Genomic DNA, 15,288 nt, shown 5'->3' with positions numbered 1-15,288 from the left:
AGCAGGTTTACATTCCAACAATCAGTATGGTTTTCAGCAGGCAACTCTACGTAGGATGCCACGCAGCACCTACTGACAACAGTTAAAAATTCAGAGGAGAAATATGTGCTGGAAATCGCTATTAACCTTTCTCGGGCATTTGACTCACTCTGGTGGTCTAATATCCTTAGGAGACTCCGCACAAGCAAATGTCCCAGGAAAAGCTCTACAGAGGGGTTCCTGTCTCCTCCCTGCCCCCTGTTGGGGCTTATCCCTACTGATATTTCTGGGGCTGCCTTCCATATCATCCCCATACTTCTGTCTGTTCCTTCAGTCTTCTTCCCTACTCTAACTTACCCAACCATCATGTTTGCTCTTAATCTAAATTAAACTTAATTTAGCATCTAAATTTAACTCTACCCTAACTTAAATTCCAATTCGGCCTTAACCTAATTTCCAGCGCTTAACTTTTTTTCTTTTTTCTTTTTATATATATATATATATATATATATATATATGGCCCTAGCCACTGAAATCTTAGAAAATTACATGGCAGAGCCTGCCAGAATACTATTAAAAATCTACTGGATGCCTGACCTGCCTCCCCGTGACAAAGTGCGGAAAACATTGGGGCCCAATGGCTAAATGGTCAGAGATACAATAGTACACAACATTCCACACCCCATGCACTTTTAAATCACTGGCCTTCACAGAGTTCTGTCACATGTACAAAGAATACAATGCAGAGATGGGATACTGGTGCCATCAGACAACTAACACACTTTACCATTAGATGCTGCAGACACAATCCCATTCACAAACATCTTCATTATTGCAACACAAAATCAGGCAACAACTCAGAATTGTTATGGGCCTATATGAGAGCTTGAAGGACAGGGTGGATGCCCTCAAAGGATCAAATTGAGGGGCTCATCAAGCTCTCAGCTACCCACATCAACGCCAGACCTTGCACTTGGTCATCATGCAACACAGTGGCAACTCCCAAGGCAGAATGCGCTGGTCCCACAGGAACTAGTAATTGTTGGTGACTCTATTGTCAGGGAAACAGGGAACATGCTTTGTAAAAAGGATAGGTGGAACAAGACCAGGGTATGTCTGCCAGTGGCAAAGGTTTATTATGTTGTAGAGCGGATATCATTTTTTAAGGGCACAAAAGGTGATATAGTTGTACCCATTGGAACTATGATATTAAGAGTAGGAGACCGGCAGAATTACTTAACAAGTACAGGTCACTGTTGAAAAAAAGCCGTGAATTAGGGTTGAATTTGAAAGTGTCTGCAATTCTGCCCAGACACGATAGGAGGGAGTATATGATGAGAGCCTTGTCGATAAATTCAGCCGTGGAAAGATTGCGCAAGGCTCAAGGGGTAGAATTTTTTTCAGCCTGTTCTGTACTTGTTAACAGGAGAGATTCCTTCTACAGGGATGGGATACACTTAAATAGAAAGGGTGCAAGAATATTTGCTGATGCTATCGAGGCAGTGTTAGGTGGGTCGGAAAACTGCTAGCTTGGGGGGATACAAGGAATAATAGATTAACAGTAGTTACTGGCAGAGGTGAAAATGATTCTTGCACTGCTTTTATTGGAATGAGCAGAAGCCTGGAAAACAAGATGCGGGATATTACAGAGACTGCTGGGAGTCATTGCAATACAAGTAAACACATTGGTTGTGTTAGGGTAACTAAGAATAGGAACAGGTGCATGTATACTTGCGTGTACACCAATGCTAGCAGTTTGGTAAATAAATTTGATGAATTTGAGGTATTGCTCAAAGCATCAAAGGCGGATATTGTTGGGATACCAGAGACGTGGTGTCACACAGATATAAGGAATGCAGAACTGGAATTTGGGGAGTACAGCATCTACAGAAAGGATAGACACGTAGGAAGGGAGGAGGGGTTATGATATTAGTTAAGAAACACATAAAATCCAAGGAAGTGAAGCCAGTTGACATCGCTGGACAGTGTCGAGTCAGTTTGGTGTGACATAAGCATTGGGAGATCAAAAGTGAGAGTAGGAGTGTGCTATAGGCCTAATGACTCTGATGAGTATAATAAGAAACTGTACAGGGAAATAGAGTGGGCCAGTAAATCAGAGAGTCGTATAATGCGGATTTTAATTTCCCAGATATTGACTGGAATTTGTGGGTTGGTCACTCACACACTAGCAAGGCTTTTGTGGATTTATTGGATGATTGTTTTCTACCTCAGCATGTTCGGGAGGCAACTAGAGGAAGCAGTACTCTTTATTTGATTATCAGTAGTGATTCTTCATGCATTAAGAATCTGCAGATAAAGGAATCACTAGGTGGCAGCGATCACAGTGTGCTGAAGTGGGATTTACACAAAGAGGTAACTACCATCAGGGATAAAGGGAAGGGTTTTTGCATTCGTAAAGGCGACTACGATGGTCTGAGACAGTATTTAAATTCTATACAGGGACCAATGATGATGTTACCAACAGCAAATTTAAAATAGGAAGCATTCAAAGAACTTATCTTGGAAGCTACTAGGCTTTACATACCAACTAAGAAATATTGTTCAGGGTTTAGGCCTAAATGGATGTCAGATGAACTAATGAGACATATGACAGAGAAGAAAAATGCATGGGATACATATAAATTAACACGTGACACAGAAGCCTATGATAGATATAAGTTGATCTGTAACCAAGTTACAAAGGGGGTTAGGCAGGCGAAAGCAGATTACGAGAAATCTTTGGCAAGGGATGCAAAGAAAAACAGCAAAGAGTTCTTTACTTATGTAAACTCTAGAAGGAAAGGGATGAATCAGATTGGTCCACTTGATATCGATGGTTCAACTGTTGATGATCCTACTCAGGTAGCTAACAAACTAAATGAATATTTTCCATCAACATTCACACATGAGGAGTTATTCAGGGAGGGGAATGCCAGAAGTGTATTCAACCATGGCAGTGAGCTAGATGATTTTGTAATAACTGAGAGGAAAGTGGAGGAGTAATTGTTGAGGATAAACATAGAAAAGGCACCTGGGGTGGATGGAATGTATCCAGTTATATTAAAGGAGGCAGCAAAGGAAGTAAGCAAACCCTTAGCCATAATTATGAGAGCTTCCTTAGACTCAGGGGAGTTACCCATAGACTGCAGAAGTGCAAATGTGACCCCAATTCACAAGAGGATCAAAAGGTTGACACAAGTAATTATAGACCTGTGAGTTTAATTTCTGTTCCAGGAAAATTAATGGAGGCACTGGTTAAAGAAGCACTGCAGGATCACCTAGACAAAATTTCAGTTATAGTTCGGACACAGCATGGTTTTGTTAAGGGGAAGTCTTGCCTGACCAATTTGATTGCATTAGCATTTTTTTTTTTTAGCATTAGTAGAGGCATTTGATGCAAGAAAGCAAGCTTATGCAGCATCAGCCAAAAAAAAAAAAAAAAAAAACCACTTCCACTTCACCCCTCTGTTCGTTCAAAATACCTGTCCAGCTGAGCCTTAAACTTATTTAGGCTATCAACCTCCACTACAAGGGATGGAAGTCAGTTCCACCAAACAACCACCCGCTGGCTAAAGGCAAATTTACGCACGTCTATCCTACATCTGTCTTTCCTGAATTTGAATTTATGCCCTCTCAGGTGATTATTCGGAGCTATAAGAAGAATCCCATCAGCATTGAGCATGCTCAAACCATTCAAGGCTTTATACACCTCTATCAGATCACCTCGCTGGTGCCTAGTATCCAGACACTGTAATTTGCAAAACTTAAGCCTTTCTTCGTAAGAGCACCCCTTTGTTCCATTCACTAATCTTGTTGCCCTTCTCTGTACTCGTTCCAGCAGCTCTACATCCTTCTTGAAATGAGGCCTCCAGACCTGTATACAGTACTCTAGGTGTGGCCTGACCATTGCCTTATAAAAGGGAATAATCACCTCCTTTTCCCTGCTGGAAAAATTCCTGTATATCATTGACAATACTCCATGAGCTACTCTTGCAGCCCGTCTGCACTGCTCAGAGAACTTCATATCTGCCTGCACAACCACCCCTAGTCCCTTTCATTCTCTACCACTCTCAGTGTAGTACCACAGAGTTGATACGTTGCTCTGGGGTTGCTGTTTCCCATGTGTATTACTTTACATTTGTCAATGTTAAACTTCATTTGCCACCTCTCAGCCCATCTGCTCAACCTTTCCAGATCCTGTTGCAGCAGCATAGTGTCAGTAGTGTCCTTGACAACCCTGCCAACCTTTGTATCGTCTGCAAACTTGGACATTAAGCTTGATATACCATCATCAATATCATTTATAAATACAGAAAACAATAATGGACCCAACACTGAGCCCTGAGGGACTCCACTAATAACATTTGTCCACGATGAGCAGTGTCCATTGATTACCACTCTCTGTCTTCTCCCCCTCAACCACCCCTTTATCCATAGCAGAAATTTGCCTCCAATGTCACACTGCTCCAATTTGTGTAGCAGTCTTCCATGTGCAACAGTATCAAAAGCCTTTCTAAGATCCAAGTATATAATATCAAAGCTATTCCCTGCATCCAGTTCTTTTGTGACTGCATCATAATATCCAATCAAATTGGTCAGGCAAGACTTCCCCTTAACAAAACCATGCTGTGTCCGAGCTATAACTGAAGTCTTGTCTAAATGATCCTGCAGTGCTTCTTTAACCAGTGCCTCCATTAATTTTCCTGGAACAGAAGTTAAGCTCACAGGTCTATAATTACTTGTGTCAGCTTTTGATCCTCCTTTGTGAATTGGGGTCACATTTGCACATTTCCAGTCTATGGGTACCTCCCCTGAGTCCAAGGAAGCTCTCATAATTATGGCTAAGGGTTTGCTTACTTCCTTTGCTGCCTCCTTTAATATAACTGGATAGATCCCATCCACCCCTGGTGCCTTTCTTGTGTTTATCTTCAACAGTTTCTCCTCCACTTTACTCCCAGTTATTTCAAGATTCTGTAGCTTACTGCTAGAGTTGAATACACCTCTGGCATTCCCCTCGCTGAATAACTCCTCATGTGTGAATGTCGATGCAAAATATTCACTTAGTTTGTTAGCTACCTGAGCAGGGTCATCAACAGTTGACCCATCAATATCAAGTGGACCAATCTGATTCATCCCCTTCCTTCTAGAGTTTACATAAGTAAAGAACTCTTTGCTGTTTTTCTTTGCATCCCTTGCCAAGGATTTCTCGTAATCTGCCTTCACCTGCCTAACCTCCTTTGTAACTTGGTTGCATATCAACTTGTATCTATCATAGGCTTCTGTGTCATGTGTTAATTTGTAAGTATCGCATGCATTTTTCTTCTCTGCCATATGCCTCATTAGTTCATCTGACATCCATTTTGGCCTAAACCTTGAACAATATTTCTTAGTTGGTATGTAAAGCCTAGTAGCTTCCAAGATTAATTCTTTGAATGCTTCCCATTTTGAATTTGCTGTTGGTAACATCATCAGTTGGTCCCACTGTATAGAATTTAAATACTGTCTCAGTCCATCGTAGTCGCCTTTACGGAAGCAATAACCCTTCCCTTTACCCCTAATGGTAGTTACCTCTTTGAGTAAATCCCACTTCAGCACACTGTGATCACTGCCACCTAGTGGTTCATTTATCTGCAGATTCTTAATGCATGAAGAATCACTGCTGATAATCAAAATCAAGAGTATTACTCCCTCTAGTTGCCTCCCGAACATGCTGATGTAGAAAACAATCATCCAATAAATCCACAAAAGCCCATTGCACATTGGATACTATGATGCAGTCAGAAAAGAGCTGGATGCAGGGAATAACTTTGATATTATATACTTGGATCTTAGAAAGGCTTTTAATACTGTTGCACATGGAAGAGTGCTGCACAAATTGGAGCAGTGTGGCATTGGAGGCAAATTGCTGCTATGGATAAAGGGGTGGTTGAGGGGGAGAAGACAGAGTGGAAATCAATGGACACTGCTCTTTGTGGACTAATGTTATTAGTGGAGTCCCTCAGGGTTCAGTTTTGCGTCCATTATTGTTTTCTGTATTTATAAATAATATTGATGATGGTATATCAAGCTTAATGTCCAAGTTTGCAGACGATACAAAGGTTGGCAGGGTTGTGAGGGAAACTACTCACTCTATGCTGCTGCAACAGGATCTGGAAAGGATGAGCAGATGGACTGAGAGGTGGCAAATGAAGTTTAACATTGACAAATGTAAAGTACTACGTATGGGAAACAGAAACCCCAGAGCAATGTGAACTCTGTGGTACGACACTAACAGTGGTACAGAGTGAAAAGGACCTGGGGATAATTGTGCAGGCAGATATGAAGTTCTCTGAGCAGTGCAGACGGGCTGCAAGAGTAGCTCATGGTGTCTTGTCAGTGATATACAGGAATTTTTCTAGCAGGGATAAGGATGTGATTATTCCCTTGTATAAGGCAATGGTCAGGCCACACCTTGAGTACTGTATATAGGTCTGGAGGCCTCATTTCAAGAAGGAGCTGCTCATTTCAAGAAGGAGCTGCTCATTTCAAGGTAGAGCTGCTGGAACGAGTACAGAGAAGGGCAACAAAATTAGTGAATGGAACAAAGGGTTTCTCTTACAAAGAAAGACTTAAGTTTTGCGAATTACAATGTCTGGAGACTAGGCACCAGCTAGGTGATCTGATAGAGGTGTATAAAGCCTTGAATGGTTTGAGCATGCTCAATGCTGATGGGTTTCTTTCTCTTGCTCAGAATAATCACCTGAGAGGGCATAAATTCAAATTGAGGAAAAGTCAGATGTAGGATAGATTTGCGGAAATGTGCCTTTAGCCAGTGGGTAGTTGGTTGGTGAAACAGACTTCCATCCGTTGTTGTGGAAGTTGATAGCCTAAATAAATTTAAGTCTCAGCTGGACATGTATTTCGAATGAACGGAGGGGTGAAGTGGAAGATTTTTTTTTTTTTTTTGGCTGATGCTGCATAAGCCTCTGCTAATACTAACACTTGAGAACCCACTTTGTACTGTATAACTGTATTCTACTGCGGATTTTATTTTAATCACACCTGTGTCTGATATCAAGCTCTCTGGCCACATCATCAACTGTCATACACTCTGCCTTGGTGACTTTGTGTTCCCAGACATTTGCTTTTGTGACAACTGTTTCAGCATGACCTGGTAAGAGTCATTTTCAGAGTTTTTTTTATTTATGATAATAATGATTTGTCCAGTTATACACTCATGGGCACAACATTCAGTTGTCAATGTGAACTTTTTCTGTGTTCTGGTAAATTCCTGCCTTCTACTATAAGAAACTGAATAACACTGCATTGAATTAGTTTGGACATATATGTAACTGCACACACTATATTATTTCTGCTGCTACACAATACTCCCTATGCATGTAAAACAGCCAGTCACCTTTTGTTCAGTAGAACCATGAGTACCAACCATAAATTTATGCTATATGGGGAAGTTTAATTTAAATTTAGACAATTGAAATTTTGATTCATTTGACTCACCCTTGTAGTTTGAAGTAAATAAATAACTGTTGAAAACATTTTGCTCATAAATATTTTCAATAATTCCACAAGATCAAGATTAAAAATCATTTCCACCTTTGCTCCTGATCCTGTGGTTTGTTGAAGTTGAGCAGAAATCCACAAGATCAAGAACCAAGGTTGAAAATTAAAATTTTCATTCAAAAATTCTTGTTTGTAAGAGTAAAATTTCATAAATTATGAGAACTGTAATTTTTAATTCCTTGTAGGCAGTTGAATCACAAGGATATGGTTCCCCAAAATAAAGATCTTACATGATACTTTCTATTCTTAACTGTAACCTTAATCTTATTTGTCTTTACAATGTTGAAGTTGAAATCTTCAATGAAAAATCTTTATTTTCTTTTTAGGGTAATTGTTTTGATGTATTTTTAATAAAATAACTTTTATCTCCTGTTAAGCAACACGACAGGTGTGGAAAAGGCCAGTTAAAAGACAAGAACTGGAAAGTTGTTCCAGATTGGAAAGGGCATACTGGTACTACTTTTGGGCAAAATTAGAAATCACCATATTGCAGTTGCTGAAAAAAGCGTCAGTGCCTCACAGTGTGGATCATTTGTTTAGTTCCAGCTATCTGTGGTCTAATGGCTTTACCAAAGAAGTACTTGAAATGTTAAAACTGAAAAACTGTGATCCTGGTATGAATATTCTACTATTTTATATTGTTAAGAAATTTATCATTCAGCCATTATAAATAGTCAGCTCCATGCCACATCACTCCACCTGAGATGAATAAGAAAAAATAGACCCTTTCTTACAGTCTACTATGAGTGACACCACTGTTTTTTATTGCACCTCAGGTAGAGTGGCATGGATGGAAGTTGACTGAGTGAAATGGCTGTTACTATTGTAAAATTAACTCTTACAGAGCACAGAGAGTAGGTACATAATATTTTTGGCATATGCACATACATACAGAGAGAGAGAGAGAGAGAGAGAGAGAGAGAGAGAGAGAGAGAGAGAGAGAGAGAGAGAGAGAGAGAGAGAGAGAGAGAGAGAGAGTGGATGACTGAACACAAGGCTGTGAAAATGGTGGGGAGTTGGGGGTACAGCAGATGCAAAACCCTGATACAGCAGTAGCCTAAGTGAGAGTTATTAAAAAAATTTAAAGCTGAAAAATGTATAATATAGGAAAATTAAAATTTTTCAGAGTTGTGTATAGGTATATAATACACCTGCACCTCATTTAAATGTAGTTTAGCTTAATTTATTACTTAACCGACAGAATTACTTAACAAGTACAGGTTACTGTTGAAAAAAAAGCCATGAATTAGGGTTGAATTTGAAAGTTTCTGCAATTCTGCCCAGACACAATAGGAGGGAGTATATGATGAGAGCCTTGTCGATCAATTCGGCCCTGGAAAGATTGTGCAAAGCTCAAGGGGGTAGAATTTTCTTCAGCCTGGTCTGTACTTGTTAACAGAAGGGACTGCTTCTACAGGGATGGGATACACTTTAATAGAAAGGGTGTACAAATATTTGCTGATGTTATCGAGGCAGTGTTAGATGGGGCAGAAAACTGCTAGCTTGGGGGGGGGATACAAGGACTAATAGATTAACAGTAGCCACTGGCAGAGGTGAAGGTGATTCTTGCACTACTTCTATTGGAATGAGCAGAAGCCTGGAAAACAAGATGCAGGATATTTCAGAGACTGCTGGGAGTCATTGCGGTACAAATAAACATATGGGTTGTGTTAGGGTAGCTAAGAAAAAGAACAGCTGCATGTATACTTGCGTGTACACCAATTCTAGGAGTTTGGTAAATAAATTTGATGAATTTGAGGTATTGCTCAAAGCATCAAAGACGGATATTGTTGGGATTTCAGAGACGTGGTGTCACACAGATATAAGGAATGCAGAACTGGAATTTGGGGAGTACGTCTACAGAAAGGATAGACAGGATAGGAAGGGAGGAGGGGTTATGCTATTAGTTAAGAAACACATAAAATCCAAGGAAGTGAAGCCAGCCGACATTGCTGGACAGTGCAGTGTCGAATCAGTTTGGTGTGACATAAGCATTGGGAGATCAAAATTGATCTCCCAATGCTTAATAATTCTGATGAGTATAATAAGAAACTGTACAGGGAAATAGAGTGGGCCAGTAAATCAGAGAGTCTTATAATGGGGAATTTTAATTTCCCAGATATTGACTGGAATGTGTGGGTTGGTCACTCACACACTAGCAAGGCTTTTGTGGATTTATTGGATGATTGTTTTCTACATCAGCATGTTCGGGAGGCAACTAGAGGGAGTAATACTCTTGATTTGATTATCAGTAGTGATTCTTCATGCATTAAGAATCTGCAAATAGAGGAACCACTAAGTGCCAGTGATCAGTGTGCTGAAGTGGGAGTTACTCAATAAGGTAACTACCATCAGGGATAAAGAGAAGGGTTATTACTTTCGTAAAGGCGACTACGGTGGTCTGAGACAGTATTTAAATTCTATACAGTGGGACCAACTGATGATGTTACCAACAGCAAATTCAAAATGGGAAGCATTCAAAGAACTTATCTTGGAAGCTACTAGGCTCTACATACCAACTAAGAAATATTGTTCAAGGTTTAGGCCTAAATGGATGTCAGATGAACTAATGAGACATGTGGCAGAGAAGAAAAATGCATGGGATACATATAAATTAAAACGTGACACAGAAGCCTATGATAGATATAAGTTGATCTGTAACCAAGTTACAAAGGAGGTTAGGCAGGCGAAGGCAGATTACGAGAAATCTTTGGCAAGGGATGCAAAGAAAAACAGCAAAGAGTTCTTTACTTATGTAAACTCTAGAAGGAAAGGGATGAATCAGATTGGTCCACTTGATATCGATGGTTCAACTGTTGATGATCCTGCTTAGGTGGCTAACAAACTAAATGAGTATTTTGCATCTACATTCACACATGAGGAGTTATTTAGGAATGGGAATGCCAGAGGTGAAGTAAACTCTGGCAGTGAGCTAGATGATTTTGTAATAACTGAGAAGAAAGTGGAGGAGAAATTGTTGAGGATAAACATAGAAAAGACACCTGGGGTGGATGGAATCTATCCAGTTATATTAAAGGAGGCAGCAAAGGAAGTAAGCAAACCCTTAGCTATAATTATGAGAGCTTCTTTGGACTCAGGGCAGGTACCCATAGACTGGAGATGTGCAAATGTGACCCAAATTCACAAAGGAGGATCAAAGGCTGATAAAAGTAATTATAGACCTGTGAGTTTAACTTCTGTTCCCGGAAAATTAATGGAGGCACTTTTTAAAGAAACACTGCAGGATCATCTAGACAAGACTTCAGTTATAGCTCAGACACAGCATGGTTTTGTTAAGGGGAAGTCTTGCCTGACCAATTTGATTGGATACTATGATACAGTCACAAAAGAACTGGATGCAGGGAATAACTTTGATATTATATACTTGGATCTTAGAAAGGCTTTTGATACTTTTGCACATGGAAGACTGCTGCACAAATTGGAGCAGTGTGGCATTGGAGGCAAATTGCTGTTGGATAAAGGGGTGGTTGAGGGGGAGAAGACAGAGAGTGGTAATCAATGGACACTGCTCATCGTGGACTAATGTTATTAGTGGAGTCCCTCAGGGTTCAGTTTTGGGTCCATTATTGTTTTATGTATTTATAAATAATGTTGATGATGGTTATATCAAGCTTAATGTCCAAATTTTCAGATGATACAAAGATTGGCAATGTTGATAAGGACACTACTGATGCTGTGCTGCTGCAACAGGATCTGGAAGGGTTGAGCAGATGAACTGAGAGGTGGCAAATGAAGTTTACATTGACAAATGTAAAGTGCTACATATGGGAAACAGCAATCCCAGAGCAACGTATCAACTCTGTGGTACTACACTGACAGTGGTAGAGAATGAAAGGGACTTGGGGGTGGTTGTGCAGGCAGATATGAAGTTCTCTGAGCAGTGCAGACGAGCTGCAAGAGTAGCTCATGGTGTATTGTCAGTGATATATAGGAATTTTTCTAGCAGGGATAAGGAGGTGATTATTCCCTTGTATAAGGCAATGGTCAGGCCACACCTTGAGTACTGTATACAGGTCTGGAGGCCTCATTTCAAGAAGGATGTAGAGATGCTGGAACAAGTACAGAGAAGGGCAACAAGATTAGTGAATGGAACAAAGGGGTGCTCTTACAAAGAAAGGCTTAAGTTTTGCAAATTACAGTGTCTGGGGACTAGGCACCTGCAAGATGATCTGATAGAGGTGTATAAAGCCTTGAATGGTTTGAGCATGCTCAATGCTGATGGGATTCTACCTCTTGCTCAGAATAATCACCTGAGAGGGCATAAATTCAAATTGAGGAAAGACAGAGGTGGGATAGATGTTCGGAAATTTGCGTTTAGCCAGTGGATTGTTGGTTGGTGGAACAGACTTCCATCCCTTGTTTTGGAAGTTGATAGCCTAAATAAATTTAAGGCTCAGCTAGAAAGGTATTTCGAATGAACGGAGGGGCGAAGTGGAAGTTTTGTTTTTTTTTTTGGCTGATGCTGCATGAGGTTGCTTTCTTGCATCACATGCCTCTACTAATGCTATTCATTTGAGAAATTAGGAACAATCACATATAACAAAGCATGTGTTTCTCATTTGCAGAATTTCTGAAATATTGAAATATGAAAATTCACAAATCAGTTAACTTAATTGTCAGAGAAATGGGAAATATATTGTGCAAAAAAGAACAGGTGTAATAGGACCAGGGTGTATTTGCCAGGTAGTAAAGTAAAAGTGTAGTGTGGTTATCATCTTTTAAGGGCACAAAGAGTGATATTGTTGTACATGTTGATACTAATGATATTAAGAATAAGAGATCAGAAGAGTTATTTAATAAGTATAGGGTAATGTTGAGAAAAAACTGTGAGTTAGGATTAAATTTGAAAGTGTCTGCAATTCTGCCCAACACAATATGAAGGGGTATGTGATGAGTGCCTTGTCATCAATTTGTTCTTGGAGAGACTGTGCAAGGCTCATGGGGTAGAATTTTTCTTAGATTTGGTCTTGCTTGTTAAAAAGAGGCTGTTTTTACAGTGATAGAAATAGAAGGGGGTGCAAGGATATTTGCTGATCTATCAAAGGCAGTGTTAGGTGGATTGGAAAACTGATAGTTTGGATGGGGGGGGATACAGATCCACAGGAAGAGGTGAAAGTGATTCTCACTGATTCTATTTGAACATACAGCAGCCTGGAAAACAGGTTTTCAGTGATTTCAAGCCCTGCTGTGCGTCATGGAACAAGTTAATACGTGGGCTGCGTTAGGGTAACTAAGAGTAAGAACAGGTGCATGTGTTCTTGCATGTATATTACTACTAGCAGCATAGTAAATAAATTTGTTGAATTTGAAGTACTGATTGATTAAGTCATCAAATGAAGATGTAGGGATGTTGGAGATTTTATAAAAGGGGGGATAATTTCAGTATGAAATTACGGGATAATTTCAGTATGAGAAGCACAATGTGTACAGGAAAGACAGACAAGGTAAGAGGGAGGGTTAAGGGGGAGAGATGCTTTTGATTAACAAGCACATAGAATCTAAAGCAGTACACCCAGTTCATGTGTGTGGTAAGTGTAATGTTCAGTCAGTTTTCGACTGGCCACAATGCTGCAAAAATGGTTGGCAGTTGGGGAGTACAGCAGATGCAAAACCCTGAAGAACAGAGTTTTGCATCTTGGTAAATGCTTGGAAAATTAAAATGAGATTAGAAAACTGCTATAGACCAAACAACTGTGGTAAGTATGATAAGCAATTTCAGAGACAAATTAGAATGGGCCAGAAAATCAGAAAGTTTTATAATTAAGGACATTATAGATATTAGCATTAGCATTAGTAGAGGCATTTGATGCAAGAAAGCAAGCTTATGCAGCATCAGCCAAAAAAAAAAAAAAAAACCACTTCCACTTCACCCCTCTGTTCGTTCAAAATACCTGTCCAGCTGAGCCTTAAACTTATTTAGGCTATCAACCTCCACCACAAGGGATGGAAGTCTGTTCCACCAACCAACCACCCGCTGGCTAAAGGCAAATTTCCGCACGTCTATCCTACATCTGTCTTTCCTCAATTTGAATTTATGCCCTCTCAGGTGATTATTCTGAACTAGAGGAAGTATCCCGTCAGCATTGAGCATGCTCAAACCATTCAAGGCTTTATACACCTCTATCAGATCACCTCGCTGGTGCCTAGTCTCCAGACACTGTAATTTGCAAAACTTAAGCCTTTCTTCGTAAGAGCACCCCTTTGTTCCATTCACTAATCTTGTTGCCCTTCTCTGTACCTGTTCCAGCAGCTCTACATCCTTCTTGAAATGAGGCCTCCAGACCTGTATACAGTACTCTAGGTGTGGCCTGACCATTGCCTTATACAAGGGAATAATTACCTCCTTATCCCTGCTGGAAAAATTCCTGTATATCATTGACAATACTCCATGAGCTACTCTTGCAGCCCGTCTGCACTGCTCAGAGAACTTCATATCTGCCTGCACAACCACCCCCCAAGTCCCTTTCATTCTCTACCACTGTCAGTGTAGTACCACAGAGTTGATACGTTGCTCTGGGGTTGCTGTTTCCCATGTGTAGTACTTTACATTTGTCAATGTTAAACTTCATTTGCCACCTCTCAGCCCATCTGCTCAACCTTTCCAGATCCTGTTGCAGCAGCATAGTGTCAGTAGTGTCCTTGACAACCCTGCCAACTTTTGTATCGTCTGCAACTTGGACATTAAGCTTGATATACCATCATCAATATCATTTATAAATACGGAAAACAATAATGGACCCAACACTGAGCTCTGAGGGACTCCACTAATAACATTAGTCCACGATGAGCAGTGTCCATTGATTACCACTCTCTGTCTTCTCCCCCTCAACCACCCCTTTATCCATAGCAGCAATTTGCCTCCAATGTCACACTGCTCCAATTTGTGTAGCAGTCTTCCATATGCAACAGTATCAAAAGCCTTTCTAAGATCCAAGTATATAATATCAAAGCTATTCCCTGCGTCCAGTTCTTTTGTGACTGCATCATAGTATCCAATCAAGTTGGTCAGGCAAGACTTCCCCTTAACAAAACCATGCTGTGTCTGAGCTATAACTGAAGTCTTGTCTAAATGATCCTGCAGTGCTTCTTTAACCAGTGCCTCCATTAATTTTCCTGGAACAGAAGTTAAGCTCACAGGTCTATAATTACTTGTGTCAGCCTTTGATCCTCCTTTGTGAATTGGGGTCACATTTGCACATTTCCAGTCTATGGGTACCTCCCCTGAGTCTAAGGAAGCTCTCATAATTATGGCTAAGGGTTTGCTTACTTCCTTTGCTGCCTCCTTTAATATAACTGGATAGATCCCATCCATATTAACTGGAACTTGTGGGTTGGTCACTCACAAAGTAACAGGATATTTCTATATATATATTGGATGACTGTTTTCTACACTAGCATGTTAGAGAGGCAATGAGCGAAAGCAGTACTCATGATCTGATTATAGGAAGTGACTCCTCATCCATTAAGTAATTCCAAATAAAGGTGAAGTGATCATAATGTATTAATGTGGAATATACTTAAAGATTTTAAAAACTGTGCTAGACAATTTTTAAATTCCTTTCAGTGGAACCAACTGGTGATGTTACCAATTGCAAATTCTAAATGTGAAAGCATTCAGGGAAGTAGTCATCGAGCCACTAAGCTTTTTATACCAAAAAAGAGTGTTCAAGGTTTAGACCTAAATCGATGTCAGATGATCTGGTAAGACTAGAGGCAGAGAATAAAAAT

The 15,288-nt window shown here is 40.1% G+C and overlaps 1 protein-coding gene across 1 annotated transcript in view; it reads left to right on the top strand.

Moving 5' to 3' along the window:
- LOC150087297 (uncharacterized) overlaps positions 1–15,288 on the top strand; it is a 184,869-nt gene that overhangs the window by 85,966 nt on the left and 83,615 nt on the right. Inside the window, exon 3 of the mRNA XM_090372440.1 lies at positions 7,917–8,153. Within this exon, the coding sequence (XP_090228566.1) occupies positions 7,917–8,153 (237 nt within the window). The remainder of the gene's footprint in view (positions 1–7,916; positions 8,154–15,288) is intronic.

This window comes from Mastigoproctus giganteus, chromosome 4 (genome assembly GCF_048544385.1).
Source record: "Mastigoproctus giganteus isolate SK-2022 chromosome 4, ASM4854438v1, whole genome shotgun sequence".
In the NCBI taxonomy this organism is placed as follows: domain Eukaryota; kingdom Metazoa; phylum Arthropoda; class Arachnida; order Uropygi; family Thelyphonidae; genus Mastigoproctus; species Mastigoproctus giganteus.
This window is presented reverse-complemented; position numbering and strand designations above follow the sequence as displayed.